Below are 13,304 nucleotides of genomic sequence, written 5' to 3'. Positions count from 1 at the left end.
GTTTAAAAGGCTCAATACTCACAACTTGAAGTCAAAAAGAAAGTAAAGGAAAGGAGAAGCACAAAACCAAATCAAAATGAAACCAGTGTTTTCTGGTTGTATGCATCTCAGTCTTTGGATAGTTACCAGGCAGCTGACAACAGCCTCATTAGAGTTTTCTGGTAATGCATTTACCCTAACATCTTCACTTAAAAACAAAGGAATCTTAGAAATTCAAAATCATTTCGGCCTAACAGTCCTGAAGAAGAGTTCTGTGCAAATCAGAAGCTTTTCTCTCTCCCCAATAGCAGTTGGTCCAATAGACATTATTGCCTCACCCACCTTGTGTCTCTAATAGCCAGGGAGCACTAGAGCTACAACAACACTGTAATTAGCCCCTAGTCCCACGCTTGAAGCAAAGCTCAAACAAATTTGCAGCGTGCAGTGGGGGGTTCTTAGCACGACTCTGTTCAAATAATTTTTAAGGCCTTTCCTCAATATTTAGGGTAAAAGTGCATGGTCAATTGGCCTCAAATCTATCACAGACAATTTCTTGGAGACAGACCAAGTCAGTTGTAACTGACAAACATTAACAGGATCTTGGACTTATTAAAGTATCTGTCATAGTATAGAGAACATATCTATTTATAGCCTTGTTGATTAAAGCTCTAATCCAAATCCCATTGAAGCCAGAGAGAGTCCTTCCATTGGCTTAAATGGTCTTTGGATCAGGCCTGCATATCCTATTTTGGTAAACATATGGACACTCATATTTACCAGCTACTTGAATCTGGGGATTCTAATTAATGTGTTAGGGATTTTTTTTGGGACAGGTAGCTATGAAAAACCTCAACCCCTTTCCTCAGTAGCTGATTTGGGCTTAGTGGAATTTACTTACTAGCACAATATTTTAGATATAATTTACAGAGGTTAGTGAAACCTCCTACAAGTCAATTACCAGAATGCACCATAACATGGAGCATCTGGCAGAGATCCTCCAAATCAGCCTTTCTGCATTAATCTGTGCAGAGTCCCACACTATACCCTCAAATCCTTTCAGAGTAGGGGCTTGGTCCAAATGACAGGAGTGGTCATGGCACTACTACTCCCTTTTGGCTGTCATGGGTGATTTGATCTGGAGAACATCCTCAACACAGTTTCCTTAAGATCTCCAGGTTTATTTCCCTGCAGCTTTCAAGACTCGTGCAGAGCGGAAGGGCTATGCTCTCTGCCCACTTCATAGGTGATCAAATTCTGTCCCCCCAACCCACTTGAAACTTTTGGAACGCTGCAAGTTTGAACTCATAGAGTTTCTCCTCGTACATGCCCCATCCCTTCCTTTGCATAGTTTAAAAATTTACTGTTTCACAGCAATTTTCCATTTCTGGAAACAATTTGTTTCTATTCATGTATCATCAGAGTGATGATATACAGGTAGGTTTTGCAGTTTAAAAACACAGGCTGTACTCGACTTTACGACATTTGACTTAAGATGAACGGCACTTACGATGTTTCTGAATTGACACCCTGATTCAACTTGCAACCATTGGTTTCAACTTTACGACGCTCGGTCCCGCAATGGAGTGGGTTCCGGTTCCAAGTTACAACATTTCCACTTATGACACAATTTTCAGGAATCAATTGGGTCGTAAGTCCAAGGACTGTCTGTAGTGCTTTTTAAATTGAGTGAAATTACCTGTGAACTTACACAAATGACTACAGGTGAAATGTTCAGAGCTGGATGCTTGGGGCTTATTGGGTCTGAAGCCTATTGGTCAGGCAGGTCTGGTGGTTTCTTTATTCACTTCAGCAGGTTAATTATTTTGAGATCAACTGATCTACATACATCTCAGTGAAACATTAGGAGGGTTGGAATGTCTCTGGGTGAGGCAGGGTTGGGGGGGCTCTGTGCAGTGACTGAGATGCTGACTGTGGGCTGCAGGGGGTGCTGTGAGGTGGCTGAGGTGCTGTCTGTGGGGGGCAGGGCTGCAGGGGGCGCTGTGGGGTGGTTGAGGCACTGTCTGTGGGGGGGCAGGGCTGCAGGGGGCGCTGTGGGGAGGCTGAGGTGCTGTCTGTGGGAGCAGGGCTGCAGGGGGCGCTGTGAGGTGGCTGAGGCGCTGTCTGTGGGGGAAGGCTGCAGGGGGCGCTGTGGGGTGGTTGAGGCGCTGTCTGAGTGTCTGTGAGGCAGAACTGCAGGGGGCGCTGTGGGTTGGCTGAGGCACTGTTATGGGGAACAGAGCTGCAGGGGGCACTATGGTCGCCTGAGGCACTGTCTGTGGGAGGCTGGGGCGCCGTGCGGTCGCTGAAGCGCTGTCTGACTGAGGGAGGCGGGGCTGCAGGGGGTGCTGTGGGGCAGGTGAGGCACTGTGAGGGCTGCAGGGGGGCGCTGTGGGGCAGCTGAGGCGCTGTCTGTGGGAGACAGGGCTGCAGTGGGCGTTGTGGGGCGGCTGAGGCGCTGTATGTGGGAGGTAGGGCTACAGGCAGGTCTGGCTTTATGATCTGTGGGGCCCGATTCGAATACCTGGTGGCGGTCTGGGGCTTCGGTGGCACTTCAACGGTGAGGGTAGGATCCACTCCAGGTCTTTGGCAGCACGGTGGCGGGGGGTCCACTTCGGGACTTCTGCGGCACCAAAGGATCCCCTGCCACCAAAATGCCGCCGAAGACCCGGACCCTGCCCCCCGCGGGTGCTGGGTGAGTAAAAAAAATTAAAAAGGCGCCTAAGGCGTGGGGCCCTCTTAGGCGCGGGCACAGGGCCCTCTCAAGCACAGGGCCTGATTCCCGGGAATCAGGGGAATTGGCCTAAAGCCGGCCCTGGCTGAGGCGCTGTCTGTGGGGGGCAGGGCTGCAGAGGGTGCTGTGGGGGGGCTGAGGCGCCGTCCGTCTGTCTCTCTCTGGCTGGCTGCAGCAGCCACGCAGCGGAGAGCGCTGAGACCCGCTGCCAGGTGAGCCCCGTGCAGCAGGAGCCCCCCTAGTGAAGCCAATGCAGAAGCTGCTCCCGTCCCCGCAGCAGCGTGAGGGCCAAGCTCCCGGTGAGGGAGCACGCTGTGACTTGCTCCAGGAGGCCCCCCTGCACCACGTCTCTGCCTCGCCGGGCGATGGGCGGAGTCCCCCAGCCGGGCAGTCCCAGACCAGCGGCTGCCGGGCCGGGGGAGCCAGTGCCCTGTGCGGTGTGTGCGCTGTGAGGTCTGGGTATGTGGGATGGGGGAGCCTGTTGCAATAATCTGCTGCCTCGGAGGGCTCTGTTACGACTGGCATCTTTTTTTTCTACATCTGAGGTGTCCTCTGAAAGATCTCTCTGAGCTGCACCTCTACCTCCTCCGGACCTGTTCTCGGGTTCTTTTTGGAATAAATGATGTAACTGCATACCTTTTTATCTATAATTGCCTTTTAAAAAGCTGATAGAATCAGCAAGTATTTTTAAAGGGAGGCTTTCAAGTTAAAAATCATATTTTTTAAAAAACCTTTACCTCTGTTAAGATAAACATTAGATTATCACAACTGAATATTTAAAACATCCAATTTTACTTAATCGTTTGCAAAAACTAGCTTTACACCTATTCTCTTTACTCTGAACTTCCTCTTACCTGGATAGTGAAAACAGACTAGTGAGATTTACTTTTGGTTTTAGCTCATTTCAATTTAGAGCCTTATTCACTAGAACAGTGCTATAGTATCTAGGCAGTGGTCAAACCTCAAAGAACTAACTCCCTATAAAAAATGTCGTCATTTTATTTCTCCTACACCAGCATTTTGTGAGTAAATTTATTTGACAGTATCCCTTTAAAATAAGAGCCTTTATATGTTTTATGTATATAGTTTTGTCTCCGTTGTTTGCTGCATTCCAAATTAATGATTTTATTTTATTTAAAATTTAATAATTTTTTGGTTAATGTAAGTTTTATCTGTAACGTTTGGTCTGATATATAAAACTGCAGTTGGATGGGTAACCTCTTTGTCTCAATTGCGAGAACAAGTCACTCCCTTATGGTGGAGCGTTTCATAGCTCCTCTGGTGTGGGAATAAATGTCTACAGAAATAGGTCCAGTGGCAGGTATTTCATACCTTAAGGTTCCTGTCTGTGAAAAGCCAACAAAACGTCTTCTTTCGACTTCAGTATTTCCTGGGGTAGAGATTTTCAGCTAAAGTTTGGAAACAGCACAAATGTGCCATCCTATGCCTTCAGGCACCCCATGGTCTTATTTATCATAGGTGTAAAAAGGATTGGAAGTCAGCAGGGCCGGCTCCAGGTTTTTTGCTGCCACAAGGGGGGGGAAAAAAAAGCTGGAGTGCTGCCCCCAAAGGGCTGGAATGCTGCCCCTTGAGAAGTGCCGCCCCAAGCACATGCTTGGAATGCTGGTGCCTAGAGCTGGCCCTGGAAGTCAGATACTCCTCTGCCATCCTAACTTTGGTATTGATATGCCATGAGGCTTAGAACAAATCATTTTACCTTTCTGTGCCTGTTTCCCTACCTCTAAAATGAGGACATTTCTACCTCATGTGGGTGTTAGAATTAATTGGTTCAGTTTTATACAGCACTTCCAAGAAGTAAAGATCTATATAAGTGCAAGAATCATCTGTCTCAGGAAAATACAGAACCAGTTCTCTTTGGGGAAAAGTCTAGTGAAATCTCTTCAGCTTAGAGGGTGAAGATGTCATGTCAGGAAAAACAGCTGAAAGCTTTGTGTACATAATGACCTTTATTTTAAAATGCACAGTTAACAATGCTGACTTTTACAATATATCACAAACTTTCTTTCAAAGAGCTTGTTTTTCATTTTGCATAGCACTGTTAGTATTAACCACAGTTATACAATATTTTTTAAGTGTATTGCACCTAAAATGAACTTGTATTTATGGTTTCAACTAATTTTAAGAGGTTTCAATTAAAAAAAAAGTGTTTCTGACTTAGTCTTGATTTCCTTATTTCTATGTGAATAAGATGTGAAGGATACCTGAACACATTGTGACTTCATCGGAGGAAATGCTGCGGTTGCACACTGCAAGCATAAGAAAGAAAATTCTCTCACCCAGATACGTTCTGAGCCACTTAACATGTGTTAACCTTTTTGGCTAATTCTTTGTGAAATCGTGTCACTTGGCTTAATAGTAAGATTGTCTGTATAGTGGGTTTACATGTCAAGACAAGAATCCAAATATGTTGGTCAAACTCCAAAAGAGATGTAGTTGCAATAATACCCAAGTGAATTTACTTTTTTGTACATTGTTTAACAGAAGAAAAAAATACAAAAGACCCAACTGTCAAATAGTATACATGAAAGAAACAGAACATTATGTCCTCCCTCTCAGAAAAATCACCAGCCACTCAGTATCCAGTAAAAGCATCTGGACTCCTCAGGAGGTAAGCTAGATGCAGGACTCCTTAAGACTCTAGAAGGCGAGTTAATACTCCGACTTGTGTTTTAGCTGTAATTAGGTTTTATTAGATCATGGGGTTTCACAAACAGAGCAGTCATGGGTTTAATTGGAGGTATTACCCTTCAAGTGTGAGGACGGTACTTTATTCTGATGCTTAGCTGTCCTCTGCTGGACAAATTGGAAGGTCTTTCTTGATCTGTGACTGAAACTCATTAGATACCCTAATCATCTGTCTTACTGGAATGCCCAGGCTCACTTCCAAGTTTCCACAATAAGCCTAGCCTTTTGGATATCCTCTGAGTGAGGTGGGTTAGGTCTCAAAAGATAAGGCAACCTCGCTGAGAATCAGTAGATTTGGGTTCTACGAGTGAGTGCTGTGGCCTTTGCTCTATTACTTCTTTGTGTCTCAGTTTCTCTACTTGTAAACTGAAGCTTTTAAAAGAAAAAAACATTCTGTAAGAACAACCCTGAATTTCACTGAATTATGCATATTACTGAATTGACAACTGTATACATGGAACAGATGAAGGTTTTAACATTGAGGAATATTAAAGGACTGTCTGCATGATACTGTAAATTACCAGCACTCTGCTTCGTACTGTTTGCACCTTAACTGTGCAGGTCCGAACTTAGGCAGTTGGCTGGCCTCCTGCATGGCAAAGTTAGCCACAGCAGCTTACTCTTTCTTAGGACATCAGTTAAAAAGCACCGAAAAATCATACCAATCAGTGTTTAAAGATAAGGTGAGAGTCTTAAACCCTCATGCCTGCCAAATCCAAAGTGTTGTTACAAGGAACTTCCTTTTTTTCTTACAAATGTTAATTGTTTATCTCCAGTCATTTTGCTCTTCAAGCTTTTTTGTTACAATAGAACAAAATGTACTGAATGCATTTTGTTTCAAATTAATAATAAAAAAAAAACCTTTCCCTTTGGGTGGAGACCAGGCCTGTAAAATTTGAGTCCAGAAGCTTGAATGTTTTCAGAATGTTGAGTGAATGAAAAGAGGGCTAAAGGAAACATGTAGATCACCTTAAATACCACTGTTCAGAGAGCTCCAGCTATACAACCCACTGCTACTTTAAATGATGATGTGCAGTGTCTCTGGTAGGCAGATCATAGAGGGTCTGAAAAACTAATGCGTTTACAATAAGTGGTATCCAGCAAGTTCAGTTCATCTAAGGGAAAATGCAGGTGTAGCTCAGGGACTACTGAGCTTCTAAATCTCTCCAGCTTTGTTACTACAAGTAGTAAATGCTATCCAGGATAACAGTACCTAGGAGTTATCTTTCCCTTTTTTACAAGACTAGTTGGAGTTTGTCTAGAAAAGTAGATGCTCGTGGGAATAAAATGAGTAAGATTAAAGGAAAATTACATGATTCAGCCTATGTCATTTTGCTGTCAAGGCTGTTACTGTTGAACATAAACACTTCCAAAAGCTTCCAGAAAGCTCAAAGCCAGATTGGTCAACAGGGCATTGAGCATGGACAATACAGCTACGGTCTGTGTTTGCAAGTCACAGAATTCTGTTGGACTAGTGAGCAGGACTGATTTAGCACTGTTTCACAACACCTTCCCAATCATGATGACATTCCCATAAGAACCACATTGACCATTTACAAGATCTGCTGTTTAGTTTGCAAACTTTAGAGGGCAAACTAGTAGATACTAGGGACCTGAACTAGTAGATAGTTACCTGCATTTTTGCAGTTAGAATCAATAACAGTTTTACATATCATCCATGCACTGATCGGAGAATGTAAACTGCGTTTACTCCATTTAAATAACATTTTGATAGTTAAGATTGTGTTTTATCACAAATGAAAACATTTTACAAAGTAACCTGAATTACTGTTAGAGCTGATGATTCCAATCCACAGGTAATATTTTGAATGAAAAGATATTTTTGTGACTCTTCATTTAACTGCATCTAGCTTATGGCTTAGATCTTGCCAACAAAGCTACACATTAAGTTAACCGCTATTCAGACAAATTAACCTCTCCCTTTCGTGATCATAATGGTGGTAATAAAAGCTAGTTGATTTTACTCAAAGTTCAAAATTTTGACAAATTTCCATCTAAATTTAAAAGGGGAAAAAATTAAAATGTCTGCAAAGATGACATCCCATTTCTGACCAGCTCTGGTCATTTAAGTTTTATTATTTATTTCTATTACCATAGCCTCTTGAAGCCAGTCATGGACCAGGACCCGTTGGCTAGGCACTGTGCAAACAATTATACATAAGGATAAAACTGATTTGGTGTTTATGGTACATGCCAGATGATTACTTAAAACGTCTGCATAAAAATCTCATATAAAGCATTACTCATTTCATGAATTAAAAAAAAAAATAAAAGCAAGTCAGAAAAAGTGACTGCCTTCAACTTCCAGTAAATGATGGACATTTCATCATACCAGGCATTGGTTAAGTAATTGATCCTTGGATCTACAGAGAGACAATACAGACATTTACCAATTGAAAGCAGGAAGCCTCAAGAAGAAATAAGGGAATTTACTGCAGTAAATTCCCAACAGAAGCAATGTTTGTTTGCATTCAACAAGCAAATAATTGCCCAATTTGAATTTAGCCATGTTTCTGTAAATTATTTCCGTTTTGCTCTGTGAGATAAGGCTTCCTATAAATAAAGTACCATTTTTCTTGTGAGAATCCATCAGAAAGAACTCAATTTTTCAGGGGCTTTGCAATATAGCACCGGTAAGTTTAATCCTAAATGGAAACTTCATATTTATACCATTTTAACTTGCTTTGTATTCAATTTTTTTCTTATAACAAGTGATTTTTATGATCTAGAAACTGTTAACCAGAAACTAAAACTTCTATATTTACATCTTAGCTCTGAGACAGATGCTGTGATGGCAGAGAGCATTTCATTTTTCTAAGTAGAAATCATCACTTTGGTAACTTTTCTGAATTGTGTGTGATCCTTTTGATCCATGTACCTGCTCTAAAGCGGTTATAAGAGGAATGAACATTATGGCTGGAGTCTTTAAAATATTGCCCAGTTTTATGACATATACTTTCCTTCTATTACAGCCTAAATAAGTGAACTATGAAGTTCTACAACTGCATGTTGTTATTGTCCCTGGTACTCTGTGTCAGTGCCCAGAACTGGTTCACTAATGCTGGAGCATTCGTAAGGGATGCTTATCGAGGTATGCTTTTTGCTCACTGCATGTTCATCCTCCAAACTGTTCTTAAAAGTTATGTGCAGGCAGAATGGTGTAGCTATTAATCAAATTCCAACAAAGCCAAGCCAAAGACAGTAGCTCCAGAACAATTTTTGATACATTCTGGTAAATAAGAAATTTACTCAGTTCTTCACAAAAAGATATATTAGAATTTTTTTCTGATCCCTTAAAAAGATGCAGTTTTAGGTCCCTCATTGGGAGTCCAAGCACAAGGCTGCTGAATCAAAGCAAATCAGACGGCAGGTATGGGCCATAGATTGTCCTATGGATCAGAATTAAACAGATATTATCACCGGACAAGGTTCATTTAACATTTAGCAAGATGTCTAACTGCAACCTGTGCACCCAACTGACCATGTTCTGACTTAAACTGTTGCAATTGCCTGATGTGGATCTCAGTGGGTCTAGTAAAATCTGGGGGCATAAAAATGCATTGATAACTAATGGTTACCTTTTATTTGTTAGTTCTTGGTATTGTGAGAGGTGTATGCCATTCCCAGTAAAGGAAATACAGCATACTGTAAATTGTTTGTTGAATAATTTCAGAAGCTTTCCTTCCCCCTTTCAATCGGGGAGGTATGTGAGGTTTTGTCTGGATGGAGATGTGGATCACATTATAGTGGACCACCAGGTCGTCTTTTGTTATGGTTTATTTAGTCTCAAGAAACAACTCAGTATCATCTTTGATTCTAGTTATTGTCTCCTATTTGCCACTGCACTTTTTTGACCCAAATATCCTTACATTTCTACTTTTAGGTTGATACTCCATGATCTCTTCCTTTTGCTGTAAGAAGTGTTGGCATTGTTTTCTTTAAAACTATAGTGGTAGATAGAGGTTCATGTCTATGAAATCAGATTTCTTGTTCTGACATTGTACACTCGTAGCCTAAAGATTCTCATCAGTTTGTCCCCAATTGTCTCCAGTCTAAATCAGTTTAGAAATTGTTAGTTAAATTGCTGCAAAACCCTGGAATAGACACTCCTACAAATGCCTTAAATGGATTTAGTTTAAGTGTGTCAGTGATTTAACTAAATTGGTTTCTAAACAGGTTTAGTTACATTGATGCAGAAACTGTAAACAAAGCCCTAAAGGAGACCGATGCTTCTAACTTGGAATCACACCTCTACTCCATTGTCCTGGTGACCCTTAGAAAAGCACTGAGAGAAATTTGAGGGTTTCTTTGTCCCAAAGATAATGCATCAGAGTTTTGTGGAGATTCTATGGTTTTATGAGATCCTTCTCAAAGGAACTCCTTTCTATCTCCTCCTCCAAAGATGTCACCTGGTGGAAGCTACAGTTAATAAAGCATAATTAGCTGCAAATCCCCTATCTCTAAAGGGAGGCCTGGGTACCAAAGAGAGTTGGGCAAATTTTTTGGGGGGACAAATATTAAATTCACCAAAAAATGCATTTCAGGGGGACACTGCAACTTTTTGCAAATTTTGGTCAAATTTGGCAAATAGTTTAGGCTGGAAAAAAAACTTGAAAACTAATAATTTTCACAATGGCCTATTCTGACATTTTGCTGCAAAAATGTTTATTCAGATCAACCTGAACAATTGTTTTTGTTTTTCATTTTGATGAGAAAAACCATAACAAATCAGTTTTGGTAGAAACTAAACAGTCTTTTTTGGATTTCTCAGATCTTCCACTGAACCAAACAATCAAGTATTTACTCAGTGGTATATAGGAGCCTTTCTGCCTTCTCTAGAAGCACTATACTTGGAAACCACTGTGGTGACATGACTAGAATGGTGCTTGACTGCTTCAGAGGAATGTGGGTGGAATAACCTCAAAGTTTTGTTTTAAATTTGCCGTTTCTCTATAATCCTTTCTCTCCTCTCCAGGAGCTGAGGATATGTGGCGTGCATACAGCGACATGCGGGAAGCGAATTATAAAAATGCAGATAAATATTTCCATGCTCGTGGGAATTATGATGCTGCCCAAAGAGGGCCTGGCGGTAAATGGGCAGCAGAAGTTGTTAGGTAATGGATTCTACTTGGATTATGAGTTAAAAGTTGGTAAAGAGCTACGCAATCAAATTATTATGAAGTAGATTGTAATTCATAACTAGTTATTGTCCTGTTTGAAGTGAGGACATTTTTATTTAACCTCTGGCGAAGTGTGAAGACTGTGCTCATTCTTGAGTTGTAAAGGTGATTTCTGAGCTGACCTATTTGGATATGTTCTGATATCAGATCTCATTACTACGTGCTAGGAGACTGATGTTTTCACCCCAGGGCTTTTAAAATTTAAATAATTGCAGGACCTCACTTTAATCTAGAACCGGTACATATTGCCCTTGGTATTTCATCCAAGAAAACTATCATCATAGGTTCACTTGTTTTAAAATATTGCTGTTGAATGTGATGACTATGATACAAAGGAGCTTATGAGGAGTGGGTAGAATTTAGTGGAGGCAAGTAATGGGAAAGCTTTTTAATTCACAACTACTGCACTGATGCACCTCTGGGATGACTTCTGCTATTCACAGACAGGCTAAGATTTGTGTCTGTGTTTGTGTGTGACAAGGTAGCTGAGCTAATATCTTTTATTGGAACAACTTGTGTTGGTGAGGTATTTGTGCGGGTCCTCAGTTTTATAGAAAAGTAGAGATTAAGCTGTGGGGGAAAAGTGAAAAGTAAATCCTTTAGTTACTGAGATTAATAATAAACTGTCTAAGATAATCTTTGTTTCCTCTTTCCAGTGATGCTAGGGAAGGTTGGCAGGGTGGCATTAGTGGCAGAGGAGCAGAAGACACACGTCAAGACCAGGAGGCAAATGCATGGGGCAGAAGTGGAGGAGACCCAAACCGCTACAGACCAGAGGGCCTTCCCTCGAAATACTAATGCAGTCTGTAATACTTTACAATGGTTCAATTTTTCTACCAGCTGTGCAAAACCACAATAAATACAATCTTAAATTTCTGAAGCTCTCAGTGAATGAACAAACATCCTCAACTACATTAGAAAGGATAAAAAGCAATATACATACACATTTTTCATGATTTGGGGCCAAAGGTAACCCTTAACTGCCCAGGATTTGGGCAGATTGAGTAAAGGACAATCATTAAATAATTTGTTGCATATTCCTGTGAAGCAGCGGGCACTGGCTACTGTCAGAGACAGGCTACTGGACTACTGTGATCCATTATGATAATTCTCCTTGTTGTTGTTATCCCCATTTTACAGACAGGGATCTGAGAGATGTTAATTTGACTTGCCTAACATCACAGGGGAGTCTACAGCAGAGGCAGGAATGGAGTCCAGTCCTCCAATTATAAGACCATCCTACCAGGCTAATTAGTTTGGAGTGTAAAAACCACCATACAAAGGTTTAGGTATCATGGCAAAACCAGAAATTTTGGGGGCAGGTCAGGAGGAAAGTTAACATTTGAAATGAAAGGATGAAAACACATTTTCCATGGTGCTGGGAGTTTAGGTCCACTTTAATAAGCAGTAATGGTGCTTATGTTTTAAAAATATATATTTATTGTTGTCAGGTGGGTAGAACCCCTGTTCCATCTGAAGTCAGGCTAAAAAGGCTGGATGAAATTTCCCATTGTTGCCAAAGAGCAGGAGTGAATGGAAACAGCACCAGACAGGGGTGGCAAAACTAAGTTCAGGACTAGTTAATGTACATCAGTGGTGAGCTTGAGCCGGTTCGCACGATCCGGTTGTTAAATTTAGCAGCCCTTTTAGAACCGGTTGTTCCAGGACAACCAGTTCTATAAGGGCTTTATTTAACAAAAGCTCCGGCCCAAGCTCACTTCCCCCTCCTCTCCTGCTCCGCCCCCTTTCTCCTCCCCCTCCCCTGCTTCCCGCGAATCAGATGTTCGCGGGAAGCCTGAACAAGCAGGCAGGCAGGCAGGTAACCTGGGGCGGGGGGCAGGGGAGGCGAGGCGCGGCTGGGCTCCTGCCCCGGCCCGGGTCCGGGTCCCGCCGGGCGGCGGGGCTGGGCTCCTGCCCCGGGGTCCGGTCGGGCGGCGCGGCGGGGCTGGGCTCCTGCCCCGGGGTCCGGGTCCCAGCCCCAGCCCAGCTGGGCCCCATCTCCAGGCAGCAAGGTAAGGGAGCAGGGAGGGCGTGTTGGATAGAGGGCAGGGGAGTTGGGGGGGGTGGATTAATGTTGGAGCAGTCAGAGGGCAGGGAACAGGGGGATTGAATGGGGGCAAGGGTCGGGGGGCAGTCAGGAAGGAGCAGGGGTTGGATGGGGCGGTGGGGGGCAGTTAGGGGCAGGGATTCCAGGGACAGTCAGGGGACAGAGAGAAGGGGTGGTTGGATGGGGTAGGGGTCCCGGGGTGCCATCAGGAATGAGAGAAGGTGTTGGATGGGGTGGTAAGGGGCAGTCAGGGGAGAGGGAAGGGGGGTGGATAGGGCATGGGTGGGGGGGCTGTCAAGGAACATGGGGGGGTTGGATGGGACAGGAGTCGGGGGGGGCATGACCCCTCATGGGGTGAGGAGGAGGGAACCGGTTGTTAATATTTTGGCAGCTCATCACTGATGTACATTGATAAAAACTTGGAAACACTGTAGGGTTTAAAAGGCGCAATGCTCATAACTTGAATTCAAAAAGAAAGTAAAGGAGAAGCAGAAAACCAAATCAAAATGAAACCAGTGTTTTCTGGTTGTATGCATCCCAGTCTTTGGATAGTTACCAGGCTGTTGATAACAGAATCATTAGAGTTTTCTGGTAGTGCATTTAACCCTAACATCTTCACTTAAAAACAAAGGAATCTTTA

At 42.8% G+C, this 13,304-nt stretch overlaps 1 protein-coding gene and 1 long non-coding RNA gene across 5 annotated transcripts in view; one reads left to right on the top strand and one right to left on the bottom strand.

The window, feature by feature from the left end:
• Positions 1–2,639, bottom strand: part of LOC123370023 — a 29,364-nt gene extending 26,725 nt beyond the window's left edge. The window contains exons 1-2 of the long non-coding RNA XR_006579246.1: positions 2,501–2,639; positions 1,487–1,652 (exon numbers count right to left, since the gene is read on the bottom strand). This is a non-coding gene — a long non-coding RNA (uncharacterized LOC123370023). The remainder of the gene's footprint in view (positions 1–1,486; positions 1,653–2,500) is intronic.
• On the top strand, positions 2,534–11,493 carry LOC123370022 (serum amyloid A protein-like). 4 transcript variants are annotated; one of them, XM_045016176.1, is made up of 4 exons: positions 2,534–2,671; positions 8,410–8,528; positions 10,413–10,551; positions 11,274–11,493. In XM_045016176.1, exons 2-4 carry the CDS (start codon positions 8,426–8,428, stop codon positions 11,413–11,415), a joined length of 384 nt encoding a protein of 127 aa, XP_044872111.1. In that variant the 5' UTR covers positions 2,534–2,671; positions 8,410–8,425; the 3' UTR covers positions 11,416–11,493. The 4 variants fall into 4 exon arrangements, with proteins under 4 accessions (XP_044872111.1, XP_044872110.1, XP_044872108.1 ...); XM_045016175.1 differs by lacking the exon at positions 2,534–2,671 and adding an exon at positions 5,310–5,339; XM_045016173.1 differs by lacking the exon at positions 2,534–2,671 and adding an exon at positions 7,916–8,070.
• The last annotated feature ends 1,811 nt before the right edge of the window (positions 11,494–13,304 follow it).

The sequence above is a fragment of the Mauremys mutica genome, chromosome 4 (assembly GCF_020497125.1).
Source record: "Mauremys mutica isolate MM-2020 ecotype Southern chromosome 4, ASM2049712v1, whole genome shotgun sequence".
Taxonomy (NCBI): domain Eukaryota; kingdom Metazoa; phylum Chordata; order Testudines; family Geoemydidae; genus Mauremys; species Mauremys mutica.
This window is presented reverse-complemented; position numbering and strand designations above follow the sequence as displayed.

Bases quoted from the DNA above. Each gene is read 5' to 3' on its own strand.
- LOC123370022 (XM_045016176.1), top strand. From the start codon at position 8,426: ATGAAGTTCTACAACTGCATGTTGTTATTGTCCCTGGTACTCTGTGTC. The intron at 8,529-10,412 runs GTATGCTTTTTG...TCTCCTCTCCAG, and splicing joins CGTAAGGGATGCTTATCGAG to GAGCTGAGGATATGTGGCGT. The intron at 10,552-11,273 runs GTAATGGATTCT...TCCTCTTTCCAG, and splicing joins TGGGCAGCAGAAGTTGTTAG to TGATGCTAGGGAAGGTTGGC.